Source organism: Chlorocebus sabaeus, chromosome 22, assembly GCF_047675955.1.
Source record: "Chlorocebus sabaeus isolate Y175 chromosome 22, mChlSab1.0.hap1, whole genome shotgun sequence".
NCBI classification, from domain to species: domain Eukaryota; kingdom Metazoa; phylum Chordata; class Mammalia; order Primates; family Cercopithecidae; genus Chlorocebus; species Chlorocebus sabaeus.
The window spans coordinates 94018079-94036618 of NC_132925.1; the positions used below are offsets into that span (position 1 = coordinate 94018079).

General features: G+C 47.3%; 1 protein-coding gene across 1 annotated transcript in view; it reads left to right on the forward strand.

Moving 5' to 3' along the window:
- The first annotated feature begins 353 nt into the window (after window positions 1–353).
- The window catches only part of SLC6A20 (solute carrier family 6 member 20), a 38968-nt gene continuing 20781 nt past the window's right edge, over window positions 354–18540 (forward strand). The window contains exons 1-3 of the mRNA XM_007983932.3: window positions 354–606; window positions 14789–14929; window positions 16864–16955. Coding sequence (XP_007982123.2) covers window positions 486–606; window positions 14789–14929; window positions 16864–16955 — 354 coding nt within the window. The 5' untranslated portion in view covers window positions 354–485. The remainder of the gene's footprint in view (window positions 607–14788; window positions 14930–16863; window positions 16956–18540) is intronic.

Sequence of the window (18540 nt, forward strand, 5' to 3'; positions counted from 1 at the left end):
GGCATTTCATGCAGTCCAATTCAAGTGTTTCCCTCTACCAAAATGTCAGCTCCAAGAGGGAGCTGGGATGTGGTTCACAGCCGTGTCCCCAGACAATGCCTGGCACACAGTAGGCGCTTGATAAATGACAGGTGAGTGGCGAGGGAAAGCGCCCACTCCTAGGAGTTTTGCAGCCTAAGGAAAGGCCCCGCCGAGCCGGAGGACTCCGGGGGACGCCGCCCTGTCCTCTGTAATCTCGGGTGCCTTCCCGGCCGCGGCGGCCGGGCGGGGTGGGGCTCGCCGTCATCCATTTACCAGCCTCGCCTCTCGGAAGGGCGCGCCGTTAATGAGATTAGCAATTTAAAAACTGGCCAGCTGCTACGGCGGCGGAGGCGCGGGGCCATCCCCAAGCCGAGCCGGGGGCGGGACGGTGCGCCTGGCGACCGCGCACCGAGACCGCCGTGCCGGACCCCCGAGCGGGAGCCGAGCGCGCCCAGGCCGGGGCCATGGAGAAAACGCGGCCGCTGTGGGCCAACCCGCTGCAGTTCGTGTTCGCCTGCATCTCGTACGCTGTGGGCCTGGGCAATGTGTGGCGCTTCCCCTACCTGTGCCAGATGTACGGCGGAGGTGAGTGCTCACCGCGCCCGGGCCCCAGCCCCGCTCTGTGCGCGTCTCCACGGGCTCTTTCCGTGCCGAGGGGCGTTCGGTCCGTGCGCGCCGGGGTTGGACCCAAGTTACAGAACGGCATACTGAGGCTGGGAGAGCGAGCGTGATTTGTCCGACGTCACAGACCCGGGAGTGTTTGTTCCCAGGACACCCCGTTCCGGAGCCGGAGCTCTCTCCCAAGCCGCCCTCCCAAGCCCTCGGGAACCCCTCGGGAACCCCTCGCCCCATCCCGGGGGCGGCCAAGCCCCCAACCCTCACCCTTGTTGGCCAGGCTGCGGCTCTGAGAGCGCAGGGGACGCTGTCTCCTCCTTCGAGAGAAGTGGCAATGGTCTGACTTGTCAGTGAGTAAACCTTACGTTTAGGTGTAAAAAGTGAGTAGGAAATTGTCTTATTCAACAGAAACTCGTTATACAACTTTCAGATCCGAAACTTAAATCAACGGTTTGAAACTCAGGTTAGGAGGATCTTGAGCCATTTCTTTAAAGTTTTTATAAGCAGATTGGTTTGAGTTTGGAACGACAGAAAGCAGGAAATGCAAATCATTCCATGTTTTGTTTTAGGTTTTTGTTGTTGTTGTTGTTTTATTTTGTTTTTCTTAAATGTTTCCTCGGAAGCATCATGCACGCTCCGGGGACAGCCAGCCAGCCACGCGCTCTTACCGCACTCCCCTAGCGCTGCGGAAAGCTGGGAACACCTTCTACACATGCCAAGAACCTCGTGAAGCCCAAGTACCTTTTTGGAAGGCAGTATGGCAAGAGAGATTTAAGTCTCAGCATTTAAAACACTTTTTTTTCTCGGTTGTGTCGTTTCTAGAATTGTATCTAGAAATTGTCAGAGTTCTGACAGAGGTAGAAGGATCGTCACCATCATTTAATAAAAGCAAAACATTGGCAACTTCCTAAGCCCTCAAATAAAGGGGATTGCTTCAGTAAATTCTAGAGCATCCATTCAATGTTGCTCTTCGCAGCCATTAAGGCAGCATTTTCAAAAAAAATTGTATTTTATCGCATCATATATTAAGTGGAGGGAGGAGAAGTCAGATTTAAAGCTATGTAAAATGGATTTGATATTTAAAAACAACTGCTTTAAAATATGCAGAGAAAAGAATGGGGAAAAGACATCAAATTGTTAACAAAATTTCTGGGTGATTTTTGTTTACCGTGTGTGTGTGTGTGTGTGTGTGTGTGTGCGTCTGTGTATTAGGACTTCTATAATCTGCATGTTTTTTTCACCATAAAAGATCATGAAAGATGTTAGACCAAAGTATTTACAAAAATGAACCCATTTGAGAAGACCAAGAGCTAAACACTGCTCCCTCCTCCCCTCACCCCAAATCAACAAAAGGTTAATTCACAGAGTTTTTTAAATAGTGCATTCTTAATTTCCGGATTCCTTTTTTAAATTTGAAGTGCATAAATACACCATAATGATGTGAAGGGCGTATGTTGCCATATGCTCTAACAGCGTTGCCATGTGCTCTGACAGCTTTATAACTGACTCTTAAAAAGAATGATTTGTCAGAATGAGATTTCCACATCATTCTGTGCTCAGTAGACCTACCCGTGATACCTTTATCCTGGGTACGTGTTTCCCAGTCGTCAGTCCAGGTGAGCCTCACTGTTGCATGACTACTTAATTCCTTGTTTATAATACCACCATCACCTGAAAATAGTCTGCAGAGGGATGCATGTGGGGCTGATAGTTCTGGAGTTGAATATGTATCAAGGGGTTGCTAGGGAAACTTCAAGACCCTCAGGTTCCAAGAAAAAGAAACAAGAAGAAATCCTGTGCCTTGTGCAGAGGATGCTTCGGCTGGATGGGTGGCTAGATAAATGAGTGGAAGCCGGGCGGAGGATGGGTTGTTGGCTGGGTGTATGCATGGATTAGTGGGTGCACACACAAAAGGAGGGTGTGGGTCTGGTGGATGGCGCTTTCTCAGCCACGTGTCTACAGAATAAAGACCAAACAGTCCACCTGGCACAGTAGGCACCTGACCACCTAACTTGACCATTTGTCCAATATTTCCACCTGATTTCCTGCCACACAGCTTGAAACCTCCCCTGCCTTCCGAACACTTCCATGAGCACCTCCTTCTGTGCCTCAACCCTTTACACAAGATATTTCCTTCACCTACTGCTGTTGCTGGGAGAACTCCCACCATTCCCTCCAGGCCGGGCCAAATGTTGCCTTCTCTCTGTCGAGCTCTCTGACTCTCCTCACTACCTCACAGGCCAAATAAGCACTTGGTCAGAAGGACTGCAACATTGTTCTCCAGTTTCTCTGTCTCCCCCCAGCCCAACCTCTGTGATGTGATGGAGTCACAGGAGCCATCCAATAAATATTTGTTGAGTGAATGAGCAAAGTATTAGGAAAAGCCACAGAATAAATGATGCTAGAGGATGCTAGAGGCTCTCCCAAGCCTTTCACTGCACAGTAAAGTCACCTTTAAGAAGTGATTTGTGTAGCCCCAAACCCAGGCAGTTTACAGCCCTTACCAGAAGGTAAAAATCAGCCACATTATGAAAGGCTGCAGAGGGGTGTATAACTTCCTTGTAAGTGGAGCTGCAAATACCCCCAGCAAACAAAGAATTTGTTTATAAACCACAGAGCCAGGCTGTGCCAAAATACTTCCCAGAATAAGACGGATTAGGGATCTGTGCCCCTCTCCATGGGACTCTGCCCGTGACTGGAGAGGCTTGTTTGCTTCCTGCTCCCCAGGCCAGGCCCAGCATGAGGAATGTTAATTCTGAAGATTACATTCCAGGTACCGATCATCTCTGTACAGCCCTGGCTGCCTGCTCTAGAAAAAAATAAATAAATAAAAGGCAACCCAAAGAACTTCACAAAATCTCTTTTGGAAAAAGTCAGCAGGTCTTGGGCAACCACGTCAAAATCTAAGGCAGTGGTTGTTCGGGAAGAAATCGGGGACGCAAGTGTGTGTGTGATAAGGTGAAAAGCAAATACTACACTATTTATATTATATAAAGATGTGCATGAAAGAAATCTGAAGAGATGAGAACAGTTGTGTGGCTGGTGGAAATACGGATTTTTTTTCTCTTAAATTTTCTCTCTGCAATATTGAGGGGGAAATCAGAGGACACCTGATTATGCAGTAGGACAATGACACTCTCAGACTGGAATGCTCCACATCCCTGCAAAGCTCCTGCTCTCTGGGACAGGAAACCAGCTCTTTCAGCCACCTGTACGGCTTACCCCGAATTGCTTAGAGCATTGCATGTCAAACTGTAGCCTACCTGAGGATCTTCATAAACTGCAGGTTGCTAGACCACACTCCCAGGGATTCTGACCCAGATGCCTGTAGGGGAGGACAGGGTTCTTCATTTCTAGAAAGCTCCCTAGCAAGGCTAAGGCTTGGTCCATGGACCACACTTCAGGGAAGGGTCAGGGTTGCTTATGTGGCCCCTGGCCCAGCAGTGGGGTGCCAGTAAATGTTTAACAACTGGCTCTTGGTGGAACAACAGGACCCAATTCCAAGAATTTGCAGATTACCTTGATGTAAATCCTCCCACCATGGCCAGTTGCAGACTGCCAACGTATCATCCCCGAGTGTGGGGTTGGGGAGAGGTGGGGCCATTTGGCTCTCGTGAGCCAGTCTGGATCCAGGTGCTGTGGTGGCCACAGCTCTTCAGGCCAGCACCCAGCCTGGGACTGATTCACACCGGGTCAGTCCCTGCATGGATCAGGGACTGCAGCTGTTTACTTGTAAAGTGGGTGGGGACCCCCAGTAGTTGGGAAATACCATGATCAGGGGCCCCTGCTGCTCCCCCAAGGTTTCCAGACTCAATCCTGGTAACATCTGCCCTGTTGGGCTCCTGGCATCTGCCAGGCATAATGTGAAGCATTTTCTGAAGGAATTTGGTTTGGTCTTCACATGCCCACAGTTAGTCCTGCCACCCCCCTTTACAGATAGGAAACAAGTCAGAGAGAACAGGACTTCTGGAGAAGTAGCTGGGGCTCAAGCCACTTCTGTGATAAGGCAAGACTCTCTCCCCAGCATCCTGCACTCATCTGCTACAGGCAGGACAGGACTCCTCCGGTGTCCAGGCCTTTCTAGGACCCCCAAATAAGAATTGCTGTGGCTCAGGGTGCTTCTTCCTGTGGTTCTCCTGTGACACTCACCCATGCCTCACCTTGACATTGGAGGAGGGCCTGGCCAGGAGCCTGTGCGATGCCCACCTGCAAGGATCCCTTGTCCCTTCTGGTCCAACCTCCTCTCCGCCTCCGACCTTCCCTGAATATACCCCAAAATGTTTGGCATCTTACCAGTGTGCTCTTCATCCTCTCCAGGAAACCCCCTCCCTAAATTTAAGATGACTTCTTCAACAAAGCCCTCCTTTGATCCCTGGGCTAAATCCATATGATATGAGTTGGGTCCCCACCCAAATCTCATGCTAAATTGTAATCCCCAGTGTTGGAGGTGGGGTCTGGTAGAAGGGGATTGGATCACCTCCCATGCGGTGAATTTCCCCTTTGGGGATGTTCTCGTGATAGTGAGTTATCAGTGAGATCTGGTTATTTAAAAGTATGTAGCAGCTTCCTACTCTCTCACTTCCTCCTGCTCCAGTCATATAAGATGTGCCTGCTTCCCCTTCACCTTCTTCCATAAATGTAAGTTTCCTGGGGCCTCCCCAGCCATGCTTCCTGTACAGCCTGTGAAACTGTGAGCCAGTTAAACTTCTGTCCTTTATAAATTACCCAGTTTGAGGTATTTCTTTACAGCAGTGTGAGAACAGACTGATACACCATCCTTCCTGTGCCTGATGCATTGTGGGGTCTGACATGTCTCACTCCCACTTGGTGGGGAGGAAGAGTGACCAGTCAGGAACACAGAGTCTGCCTACTAGTGGAGAAGCCTCTATTTGTCTGCGTGTTGGAATCAGCCCATAGCTTTAAAAAATACTGATGCCTCTGTCCCACCCCCAGAAATCCTGATTGGATTGGTCTCAGGTGTGACCTGAACAGGAGTTTTATGCTCCCCAGGGAGCTCTACTGTGCAACCCAGGTTGAGAATCACTATCTTACAAACAATACCTAATATAAACTTTCTAGGCACTTAATTTAAGTCATTCAATAGATATTCACTGAGTATCTTCTGCAAGTCAGGGACTATGCTGTCGGGATTATGGTGATTATGGGGTGCAAGGTTTGGGGGTGGACCAAGTAGGAAGAGCTTTAACAAAGCACCGTTCAGAGGCTTCGCTGAAATAACTCAAGAAGGACTGACTGCTCAAGAGGATCTAGAAAGCCTTCTGGCAATGGCAACATTTAGTAGCAGCTGTGAAAGAGGAGTCAAAGCTCATCATGTAGAACTAGGGGTGAAAACATTCCAGGCAGAAGAAAGTGTATACAGAAGGCACACAAGAGCACACATTTGAGGTGAATGGCCAGAAACCTCATGTGGCTGTGAGAAGTGAGGCGGGGACTAGGGCAATGGCAGGAGAGGAAGCTGAAGATGAAAAAGGAGTCAGCATATCCCTAAGGCCCCCAAATAACAGGCGAAGAAGGTGGAGCTTAGCTCTGACAGCAAAGCCAGATTTTAAGCAAGGAAATGGCACAGTCAGAGCTGCGGTTTACAGAGATTGCCAGCATGGATGCCAGGGATGCACTGGGTAGCTGGTGAAGTGGTGATGCTGCCCGAGGGGAGGGCAAGGAGAGCAGAGAACAGATGGGAGAGGAATTCTAGAAGTTTTAAGCCAGTGAAGGTCAGGAAGAGTAAAGATGGCTTTCATTTATCTCACCTGTGCCTTTGTTTTTGGTTTTCAAAAAGTTGACTGGGTTTGACTCCAAATGGGAAACTTTTGGGGGAAGAATAAGATGGAGGCGAGTGAATAAGGAAAAGGAAGACACTGGGGTCGAGAGTCTCACAGAATAGAGCAGTGGTTCCCGAAGTGGAACCCCCAGACCAGCAGCTTCAGCACCCCCTGGGGGCTTGTGCTCAGTGTTCCTTACATTAAACATGTGTGTATGTGCACACACATACGCAAGCACACACATGCCCCAGAAAGAAAAAAAAGGTTAAAAAAAAATCCCTGCTGTGTTTTTTGTTTTTTGTCGTTGTTGTTGTTGTTTTTGGAAAACAAAGGTATGTAAGTGGAGGGAGAGAAAGAGTTTGGACACCTGAGTAAGCTTTCCCATGAAAGGCGCCGACTCGGGCTGGCATCTCTGTGGCCCTCAAAGGAGACAGAATATGATGTGAGGGCTTGCAGGGATACATTTCATAAGAAAGGAATGTCTCCTTCTAGTGAGATTCCTAGATTTAGCAAATAGACAATGTACTGGCTATGATAATTAGAAAAATGAGCAACAACATGCTCTAGAATAACATATGGTGTGAATTTGGGGGTTATAAATGTAATGAGTGCTCATGGTAGAAATTGTGTAAAAGGGCCGGGTGTGGTGGCTCATGCCTGTAATCCCGGCACTTTGGGAGTCCAAGGCAGCAGGATCGCTTGAGCTCAGGAGTTCAAGATCAGCTTGGGCAATGTGGTGAGACCTCACCTCTACTAAAAATATAAAAGTTACAAAAAAATTCTGTGAAATGCAGAAATATACAAATAATAAAATACAAAATTACCAGAAGTTCCACCACCCAGAGGTAATGACTGTTAACATTTTTGCTGTAAAAAATTAGAACCGTATTTTTATATGTGACTTGGTATTTTGCTTTTTCAAAATTAACTTATTTTAATCCTTCCCAAAATCATGTAATATTTTTTGAAAGTATAAACTTAAATAGCTCCATAATATTCCATTTACAGAGGTAACATAACTTACTTAACCATTCTCTAGTTGTGGAACTTTAAGTTATGTGAAGTTTTATGCTATTATAATCCAGTGATCCTCATGTTTTAGTGGAGAAGTTTGATCCATTTATATTTATTATCAGGTTATGTTTGCTGTTATTTTTCATCACATTTTGTACTACCTTACTTTTCCTTTTTGTTAGTTATTATTGTTTAATTTTGTTTTGATCTTTTACAATATGAAGTATATATTCTTCACTTTTTTTCCTCAAGTGATTTAGAAGGTATAATTCCTATTTTTTTCTATTAGTAGTAATTTAAATCTGGGGGGAAAAGTATACTTATTTTCTCTGGTTATCAGTGTCAAGAATGAAATGTCATCTATTGATATCACCCTATGAAAGAAAAAAATTTAACACACTTATACTTCTTGCTTCTTTCCTCACCCCCATTCCACTTAACAACTTTTATTGATATAATCTAATCTGGGATTTCAGACACATTATGATGACTATTTTACTATTTATGTTTTATTTCTCCTCATTCAGAAATTGCATTTTCCATTTGTATAACTTTACAATGATATTAACAGTATTATTTTCAGACTTGATTCTGTTTTGTTGATTTATTTACCACTAGTTAGCTCTATTATAACACAACCCTATATTTGAGTTCCTTATTTTGATCCAACACTGGTTGGATGCAGTTCATGAGCACTTAAGTTTTTCAGGAATAGTAAATAGGTGGTTCACTTTCTGAGCATGTCTGAGAACATCCATCCTTTGTAGCCACATGAATTGGCTACGTTTTTTACTCAAAACTCTATAGATGCTTTTCTGTTGTTTTCAGATTTTCATTTCTGTGAAGGAGAATTCTGCAGCCAATTTTATTTGTTATTAGTTATTAGGTATCAGGGATACCTAGAATATTATATAAATTAATATGGTATTATGTGAATCTTATAATTTCTGAAAGATCACAGGCTATATGTCTAAGTATTAAATATGTTTTCATATTTAATTTAACTCAGTGTTCTTTCTGCAGACACAACTGCTGGAACTGAGTAATGCTTAATAGAGATAGAGTAGTGCTTGGCTTTGCTGTCCATGTCTCTTCTTGTAATCTCCATCTCTTTATCCTTTTTTTTATCCTTCTCTTCTGAGCTATGGGATAGCTTTCTTTTTCTTTTTTTTCTTTTTTTTTTTTTTGTTTTTCTTTCTTTCTTTCTTTCTTTTTTTTTTTTTTTTGAAACAGGGCTCACCAAGAGCCAGTATGGATCTCCCCGAGCAAGAAATCATATATGGCAGGGCCAGGTGCAGTGGTTCATCCTGTAATTTCAGCTTAGGCAACATAGTGAGAGCCCATCTCTACAAAAAATTGAAAATTAGTCAGGCACGGTGATGCATGTCTTTGGTCCCAGCTACTCATGGGGGCTGAGGAAGGAGGATCGCCTGAGCCTGGGAGGTCGAGACTGCAGTGAGCCGTGATCGCACCACTGCACTCCAGCCTGGGCAACAGAGCAAGACCCTATCTCAAAGTTATTCCACAGTTCAGAAGAACAGGATAAAGAGGTGGAGATTACAAGAAGAGAAGACATGGACAGCAAGCCCAAGCATTACTCTATCCACCATGGTAGAGCCAGTTACTCAACAAGCATTTACTGAGCACCTACTCTGTGCCAGGTCCTTCATTAGAAGCTAGAGATCAACTATAAGCCATGCAGATCCCATCTCTACCCTCAAGGAGCTGACTGTTTAGGTGTGGAGGTGTGGACAGAGCAGTAGACATTCAGTGCAGCGGCAGGTGCCTCAACAACAGGGGCTTGCAAGACAAGAGGATGGGTCTTAGTTTTGGGTGATCTGGTGGCTCCTGGAGGAAGTGATGCATCTGGAAGATCCAGTGGGACCCTAAGGATTCTCTCCTGCATTCAACAAATATTCACTGGACTCTGGCTCTCTGCCCAGTGCTGTTCTGAGCAGAGCAGGGACAAGAGGAGCGCTTCCTTGCTAGTAGAGAGACAGATCTCAAGTGAACAAAGAAAATTATAGCATTATTCACGTGGAGAACTGTTCGGAAGGTAAATCAGGCAGGGTAAGGAGTTCAAGAGGGCAAGAAGGCTGTTCTAGCGAGGGCGCACAGAGAAGGCAGCTCTGGGGAAGCCAAGTCTGGGTGGAGCACTGAAAGAAGAGAGAAAGCATCCTGGGCAGGAGGAACAGCAAGAACCAAGGTGCTGAGGCGAGACCAGCAGGAGGGCCAGTGTGACTGCAGTGGATGGAGAGAGGCCAGCGGCACGGAGGGGAAGGTGGGAACCCTGTTCCCCTAGCCTCAGAGATCAAGGGAGGGAGTGTGGGTTTGATTCCAGGTGGAAGGAGGAGCCAAGGAAGGTTTGACTGGGTGAGAGGTTAGGGATGGAAGGGGCAGGTGTGTCACGATCTGAGAACAAACTGCACGGAGGGGACTGGAGGGTGGAATCACAAAGACCTGCCTGGAGGGCGGTGCAGTGGAGATGTGACAGTGGGTGCCAGGGAGGTGGTGATGAGTAAGGATTCCCCAGGCTGAGCTGAGTCTACATCTTCCAATAATTCTGTAACTGTAAGCGTCCCACTCATCTGGGGCAATGTGGACTCACAGTGGCAGAGACATTACCACAGGGCTCAATGCGTGCCTCAGTTACCTATTTATTCATAACAAACCACTCAAGAACTCCAGGACTTAGAAGGAATGATGGAATTAGGAAATTGCCATCTGGCAACCAACGCAGCAATAATTGTTTTGGGCAAGAATCTTCACTGGATGCCAAAACTACTGGGCAAAAGTATGAGAAATAGGATAGTTACTGAGGCTCAGAATATATTCAAGAAGATAATCATTTCTAAGGGGAGAATAGTAACTCTCAGCAGAGAAATCCAGCAGACACCACCTCAACCAAGCGAGCAAAGTCTACATCACTGTGAATGGAACACATTGACATCTTGTGCCTCTGGACAAGGACACAGGATCACTTTAGTGTTTCTGCCAAAACTCCAAATGAGGGACATTCCACGAAGTAACTGGCCAGTGCTCCTCTAAAGCATCGTGAAAGGTCATGAAAGACAAAGAAAGGCAAAAAATGTCTAAGGAGCTGTCCCAGATTAAAGGAGACTAAAGAAACCTGAGAACTAGAGGCCTTGTGTGCTTGTGACCTGGAGCCTGGATGCCTGGAGGACATCAGTGGGACAGTCAGGAAAACTGCAAAAAGGCTGCAGATAAAATAATAGTTTGATGTTGGTGTTAATTCCCTGATTTTACTCATTGCACTGGGATTATATAAGAGAATGTTCTTGCTTTTAGAAATACATATTGAAAATATTGAGAGGTAAAAAGAAAAAAACAATTAGTGACTTAAAGCAACAATAATTAATCATTTCTCACAGTTCTGTGGGCGCCTGAGCTGTTCCTTTACTGTTTGTGTCTGGCCTTGCTCATGCAGCCAGAAGGTCCCTCACACACCTGGTAGTGGGTGCTGAGCTGGCTGGGCTCCCTCAGTTCTCCTCCTCATGGCTTCTCGTCCTCTGGAGCCTGGACCGGCATCTTTATGTGGCTGTCTGAGGCACACTCCAAGAGGAGGAAGGTGAAGCTACAAGACATCCTGAGGCCTGGGCTCTGGTACCCACATGGATACCACATTCTACTGGACAAAGCAAGCCCGAAGGCCAGCCCAGCCTCACAGGGTGGGGAATAGACTCCACCTCTTCAGGGGAGGAGCGCTGAAGAATGTGTGGCTGTATTTAATCTCCACACATGCCTTTAAGGCATGTAGTTGTATTACTACTGTATTAGGGTCCCCTAGAGGGACAGAACTAATGGGGGGAAAGAGAGACGTGGGGGAGGGGGAGAGAGAGAGAGATAAAGGGGAGTTTATTAAGTATTAACTTACACGATCACAAGGTCCCACAATAGGCTGTCTGCAAGCTGAGGAGCAAGGAGAGCCCGTCTAAGTCTCACAGCTGAAGAACTTGGAGTCTGATGTTCAACAGCAGGAAGCATCCAGCACAGCAGAAAGATGTAGGCTGGGAGGCTAGGCCAGGCTCACCTTTTCACTTTTTTCTGCCTGCTTTACATTCACTGTCAGCTGATTAGATTGTGTCCACCAGATTAAGGGTGGGTCCGCCTTCCCCAGCTCACTGACTCAAATGTTAATCTCCTTTGGCAACACCCTCACAGACACACCCAGGATCAATACTTTGCATCCCTCAATCCAATCAATTTGACACTCAGTATTAGCCATCACAACTACCACCAAAATCATGCCCCTTGTAGTCAACCCCTTCCTACTCCCCTATTCCTGTCCACCACCGACCTGTTTTCTGTCCCTGTAGTTTTGCCTTTTCCAGAATGTCATATAAATGGAATCATCCTACTATGGTTTGAATACATCCTCCAAAGCTCATGTGTTGAAAACTCAATCTCCAATGCAACAGGGTTGAGAGGTGGAACCATTAAGAGGTGATTAGGTCATGAGGACTCTGGCCTCGTGAATGGATTGATATCATTATCTCAGGAGTGCTTTCATTATTGAGAGAGTGGGTTTGTTATAAAAGAGAGTTCAGCCCCCTCTTGCTCCTTCTTGCTCCCTCTTGCCCTCCCGCCTCCTGCCAAGGGATGATGCAGTAAGAAGGCCCTCCCCGGATACTAGCACCATGCTCTTGGACTTCCCAGCCTCCTGAACCATGAGCCAATAAATTTCTATTCTTTATAAAGTATCCAGTCTCTGGTATTCTGTTATAGCAGCACAGACTAAGACAGGTATTCTTTGGTGAAGTGCCTATTCACACTTTTTTTTTACATTTTTTGAAAGGGTTCTTTTTCTTATTGAGTTTTGAGAATCCTTTATGTATTCTCGATACAAAGTTTTTCTCAAGATGCCTATTCACACTTTTTTTTACATTTTTTGAAAGGGTTCTTTTTCTTATTGAGTTTTGAGAATCCTTTATATATTCTCGATACAAAGTTTTTCTCAAGATGCAAGTATTTTCTTCCAGTCCAGTTTGTGTTTTCTCTTAATAGTGTCTTTCACAAAGAAGTAATGAAATCCAATTTATCGATCTTTTCTTCCATAGATAGTGCTTTTAACATTGTATTTAAGAAATCTTTGCCTAACTGAAGCTCATAAAGATGTTCTCCTGTATTCTTTTATAAGTTTTATAGCTTTTAGTTGTACATATAGTTCTATAATCCATTCTGAGATTTGTTTGGTATAAAATTTTAGTTACAGGTTGAGTTTCATTTTTCTGCATATGGATGTTTGGTTGTTCTAGCATCATTTCTTGAAAAATTTATTGCAGAGCAAATTCACCTGGATTATGTGTTTGTTTGAATGGTTGGGGCAGGAGTGATAGAAATGATTGATGCCTAGGGCCAAACAGCCCTCATGTTCCCACTTGGCATCAGGTTTTAGATTTCCACCCTACCCATGGGCACTGGGCAGTCAGACCCTGTCAAACAGACAGTCGTCCCCGGACCTTGTCAGGCCTTACGTAGTTACTGTTTAACACCCTGTGTGAAAACAGGATTATCTTATAACCACTGAGGGTTTGAATGTGGCTTCAAAGCCTCAGTGTGTGAGCCCAATCTTTATTGTCAGATATTTCATGATTGAGAGCTAATGACCTCTTGGACTCCTTTGATATTGAGAGGAAACTCACAAGGTGCTGAAACAAGGTTCTGAAGGGAAGGAAGGGAGCCTGGCCAGGAGGAGTTATAGCAGTGTCTGGACATGAGAGGGCAGGATTTGTTCTAGGCCCCCACATGAGCAGGACGAAGCTGGGAACTCCAAGCCTGGTGGTGTGAGCGCTCATTCACCCGTGCAGGTGGCTCGTGCCTTTCTTTCTGTGGTGTGGCCATGGGGGCTCTGCCTGGTCTTTGCCCCAGCCATTCCACTTCTGGGATTTGTATCCCAAGGAAATACACAAACAAGTGGACCAGGCTTTGTTTCACAGCTTTGTTTAGGACAGCAGAAAGCTGGAAACAGCCCGAGTGTCTAACAATTGATTAAATGCGGTCTGGGTTCATTTTCAGAGCAGAATATCATGCAGCTCTTTAAGGGGTGATGCAAAGGTCTGTGATTGGGAGAGTGATGGGGAATGCCATAGGGTGAGAAGAGTGGGTTACAGGATGGTACGTGTGTACAATGGAGACTTTTTGGTAAATATTAGATGTTCATGTAAGCATAGTTATTTTGTTGTTTACCTTAACAACTGAGGATCCAGTTCTCTTTGTAATCAGCCCTTAATCCTTGCAGTTGTAGTGTCTGGGTTTTATTTGATCAGAAGTCCTGCCCTCTTTTCCCACTGGACATTTTGTTAAGCTCACCCTGACAAAATTCACACTCCCTGGCTCCTCACTATCACCAACATCAGGGAACCTCAAGGGCAGGGAGCATGGTTGCTACTCTCCCATTCCACACCAGCCAGGGCCTGGCCCAAAGTAAGTGCTTAGTAAGTGTCTGTTTCATACACTGCCTCATGTGGAGCAGCATCAGGGCTGTGCACAAAGCCTAAAGGAAGTGCATAGAGGTGGACAGCTGAATGCATGGATCCAGGCATGATGTTTGACATATTTAACAACACAATTGTCTTGGCTCTGATCGACTATTAGTTGCTGAAATGGAAGATGGAATGTGGGGTTTGGCAGAAGGGCTGGGACAGGGGAGGCATTGAGAAAGGCACTCAAGCAGCTTGGGACAATGGCAGTTTTCTTCCTAGGGAGAATGAATTTAAAGAGTTTAACAACTGACATGGCTGCATGTCATCCACGGGTGGATGGACGAACAGACAGGTGGCTGAGTAGGAAGATAAAAAGATGAAAGGATGGATGGAAGGATGGAAGGATGCATGGAAGGATGGACAGATGAATGGATGGAAGGATGGATAGATGAATGGATGGATAGATGGATGGATGGATGGATGGATGGATGGATGGATGGAAAGATGGAAATACAGATGGATGAATGGAAGGATGGAAATATAGATGGATGGAAGGAAGGAAGGATGGATGGATGTAGGGTGGATAGATGGAAGGATAGAAAGATAGTTGGAAGAATGGATGGATGAATGCGTGGTTGGATGGAAGGATGGATGGAAGGAAGGATGGATGGCAAGTTGATGAATTAATGGTAGACAGATAGGTGAGAGGAATGGCAGCAAGAGGGATGGATGAAAATGTGGAATGAAAGAAGGACGAAGGATGAGTAGAAAGAGGAGGATGGATGATGGAAAGGTAGGAGAATGCATGGACAAGTGGAAAGACAGGAGGATGGAAGGATGTTTGCACAGAGGTTGAGTGGCGGTGGAGAAAAGCCCTTTGGTGGTGGCCTGGCTCTCAGCTCTGGACATCTACAGGTAGTTTCCTGGTCCCCTACATCATCATGCTTATCGTGGAGGGAATGCCGCTCTTGTACCTGGAACTAGCTGTGGGGCAGCGCATGCGGCAGGGCAGCATCGGTGCCTGGAGGACCATCAGCCCGTACCTCAGCGGTGTCGGTACGTGGGGCCCCTCCAGTCCTCTCCCACCCAGAGACCTGGGCAGCATGGGATTGTGGGTGGGATCCCATCAGCAAAGCTGCTGGATCAAGGGGCAAGCACAAGGCCCAAGAGAGAGCCCTTGCCTGGAGTGAACAACTGGCCTGGCAGGGATGTCATAGAATGTGGGCTGAGAGGAGCTGGTTTCCTACCCACAGGGCAGTAAGACAGGGAGGATGCATGCCCCTTGGGGAACAGATGCCACCCTGCTTCTCTTCTCTGGACCTCAGCTTGATCGCCTGTAAAAGGGAAACAGCTGTAACTCCAAGTCCTGGAAACTCACCCAACTGCTCCCTGTTAAATAACAGCTCTCTCTTTTAGTAAGCACCTACTACTTGCTGGGAGCCAGCCTGTAGGATATATGTGCATGAGCTCATTTAATCTTCTTTACACCGCTGAGGTGTTGCAGAGTGCCATTAATGTCTCTGGGGTGGGGAGGCTGAGGCCCACACGGACAGCAGGAGGGGGCTGTTTCATCTCATGCCTCTCCTGAGTGACCTTGAGCCAGAGTCCCAGGCACTTCCAGGACAACCTCCACCTGCCCCGCACATCGCTTATGACCCAGGGCTGCCTCTGCATGCAGAAGGAACCCTGACCAGAAGTGGCCATGGCGTGTGATGCTCACCCCTCCTGCCCCAGAAAGGAAGGCAGGCAGGAAAGCAGAGTGACATTTCAGGAGCAAAGAGGGTGGAAGCATATACATGACCTGGTCGCAGATGCAGAAGAAATCTATCCAGTGTTCTAACAAATCATCTCCAACCCCAGACTGCCTCCTTGTCTTTTTTTTTTTTTTTTTTTTTTTTTTGAGGCGGAGTTTCACTCTTATTGCCCAGGCTGGAGTGCAATGGCACGATCTCGGCTCACTGCAACCTCCACCTCCCAGGTTCAAGAGATTCTCCTGCCTCAACCTCCTGAGTAGCTGGGATTACAGGTGCCCGCCACCACACCTGGCTAATTTTTTGTATTTTTAGTAGAGACGGGGTTTCGCTAGGCTATTAATTTTTAACACAGAAGTGTGTGATTTTACAGTCTGCCTGAATAAGTAATCACAGAGGACTTCTCAGAGGCATCTTCCACATCATAAGAAAGATACCAGATATTTGTGCCAACCAGGGGATGCTGGTGAATATTTAACAACCAGCTCTCAGAGTGGAGTGGAAGTAGGGAGGGGAAGCCCTGGTTTATAGCATATGCCAATGCCTGTGGGGGTAAACACGTGCACCATGGCCAGTTTCTACTACTGAGTGTCCCAGCACTTGGGCTTGGGGAGAGGAGGGAATGCTGGTTCTCAAGGGTTGGTGTGGGCCAGCCCCAGAGCCCTGCTGGCTGCCACCCTTCTCTCTGCTCTCAGGACCCACCCTGGGTTTTGTGCAGACCTGACCGAATCACGGGCAGCCCCCTCCCCACCCCTCCTCTCCTGGCCACCAGGTGACTCAACCGCTGGTGAGCCAAGGAGGGAGCGTAACCATACATCTGGCACAAGGTGGCACTTCGCAGCAACAGTGCTTCTCACAGCATGACGTTGTGAACCCAGTTCTGCCACTTACCAGCTGGATAGTCTTGGGCAGGCTCCAGGCCTCAGTTTTCTCCTCTGTGATATGAAGATAATACGGTCGTAAGGACCAAAGGCACGTAAAGTACTTAACACAGTGCCTGGCAGTTAGATTTCAAAAACATGTCATCAGCCTCCTGTCCCAGAAGGTGAGGAGGGAGGTTGGAGAAAAAGAAATCACCCTTATGAAGTGCTTACAGCTGCCTGGTCTCGCTTAATACTCACCACACAAACCTGTTGGAGGGAGGCCTCGCCACAGGTGCATCCTGGGAGCACACGCTGGGCCTGGCGGAGGGGGAAGGGACATCCTCAGTCCTCAGCGCAGCCCTCTGCTTCCTTGCAGGGGTCGCCAGCGTGGTGGTCTCCTTCTTCCTCTCCATGTACTACAACGTCATCAACGCCTGGGCCTTCTGGTACCTCTTCCACTCCTTCCAGGTGAGCCACGGCCCGTGCCAGAACAAGAGTGGGAGTGAGAAAGGGAAAGAAAAACAGGGCCACCCACTCGGGGGGGGGGGGGTGTGGGGCAAGGTGAGCAGCCTCGGGGCGGGGAGCCAGTGGGTGGTGTGAGGTGGAGGGGAAGCCATGCACCCCAAACCACGTGGAGGGCTTCTGAACCCGGGCTCCACAGGCCCCTTACGCTGTAAGCAAGAGTCCACCGGTGTGAGTGTGTGTGTTCTTGGAGAGCAGGTCCATGGCCTTCAGTGGATTCTCTCTGATGGATGTGACCCCCACCCAACAAATAATTAATAACTACCGCACAGTGTGACTAGGAGAAAATCTGCGGAGAGGACTGATGGGGAGGGATTTCCTCAATCCAGCAAGACAGCAACGTCTGTCCTCCTCCCCATCCCCTTCTCCCACTTTCCACAGGGCCACTTGTGCTTCCAGGTTTCTGACTCCAGCCTGAGCCTCTCCTTTTCCCTGCAGACCTCCAAGTTCTCCTAGAAGGACCACTGTCACCCTGTAACACAGTAGGGCCGTTCCTAAACATTTTAAACCACACATTTCTGATGATAACTGCAGTTCCGTAGAAAACATGGAAGGGGCGGAAATTGTAGAGAAGCGAGAACTCCAATTCCACACAGAGAGCTGGTGTTATATCCAGGACAAGAGGAATTTTCCTCTCCACTGCTCGTGCTCATTTCTGTTACCTGGCTCCTGCCGCTCCACTCTCAGGAACCCCATCCTCCACTGCCTCCACCTGCTTCCAGGAACCACCTTCACCTTGGCTTCTTCCCAGATGGGAACAGAGGAGGAGGCAGGAGCTAATCAGGCCAATGCCTTACCCTTTGTCCCTGAGCCAGGCCTTCATGGGACATGCCTGTCCCCTAGGTCCACAAGCAAGACAGGGCTGGCACGGACTATGGACTAAACTGGGTTTGCCTCTGGGATGCTTGGGCACAGCCTTGACTCTGTGGGGGCGTGAGGAATGCTTGGGTGAATGACTAATAATCCTGATTTGGCATACCCTACTCTGGCTTCCCAATGAGCTCCACCAAGCTTGCCTCATTGCACATATCTCTGGCAAGAAAGATGTGCCCTGAGCTTAGCTGCAGTTCCTCCTTCTTTCCCTGGTTCAACCTAGAGTTTCATGAACATTGGCCACAACTCTGCCTCTCCCCAGCCTTCTCGGTGGAAACGGAGCAACTCTTCTCACTCTATTGCCTGGTGACTGTTTCCTATCCTCTCTGCAGGGCTGCCATGTATGGTTGGGCAGGTTGTGCACTGCACAATGGTACCCCCAACTAAGGGCTTGCCATACACATTGTAAACATGATAGATTTGTATACTTATTAAGACAAGTTTCCAAAAGCAGAAGCAATGTGTCTTGTCCCAACAAAATCAGAATAAGTTGCTCATCCCCTGAAAGCAAAAATAAAGTGCCTCAAGAAAGGGGCACCTTTTTCTAATAGTCAGAAGAATGGGGGCCAGCAATTCCTGAAAATCACTTAAGTATTCATTTATTGCATCCTTCATAGGTCTGTGGACTTATCCCTTAGTCCCTCTACTTTGAAGTCCT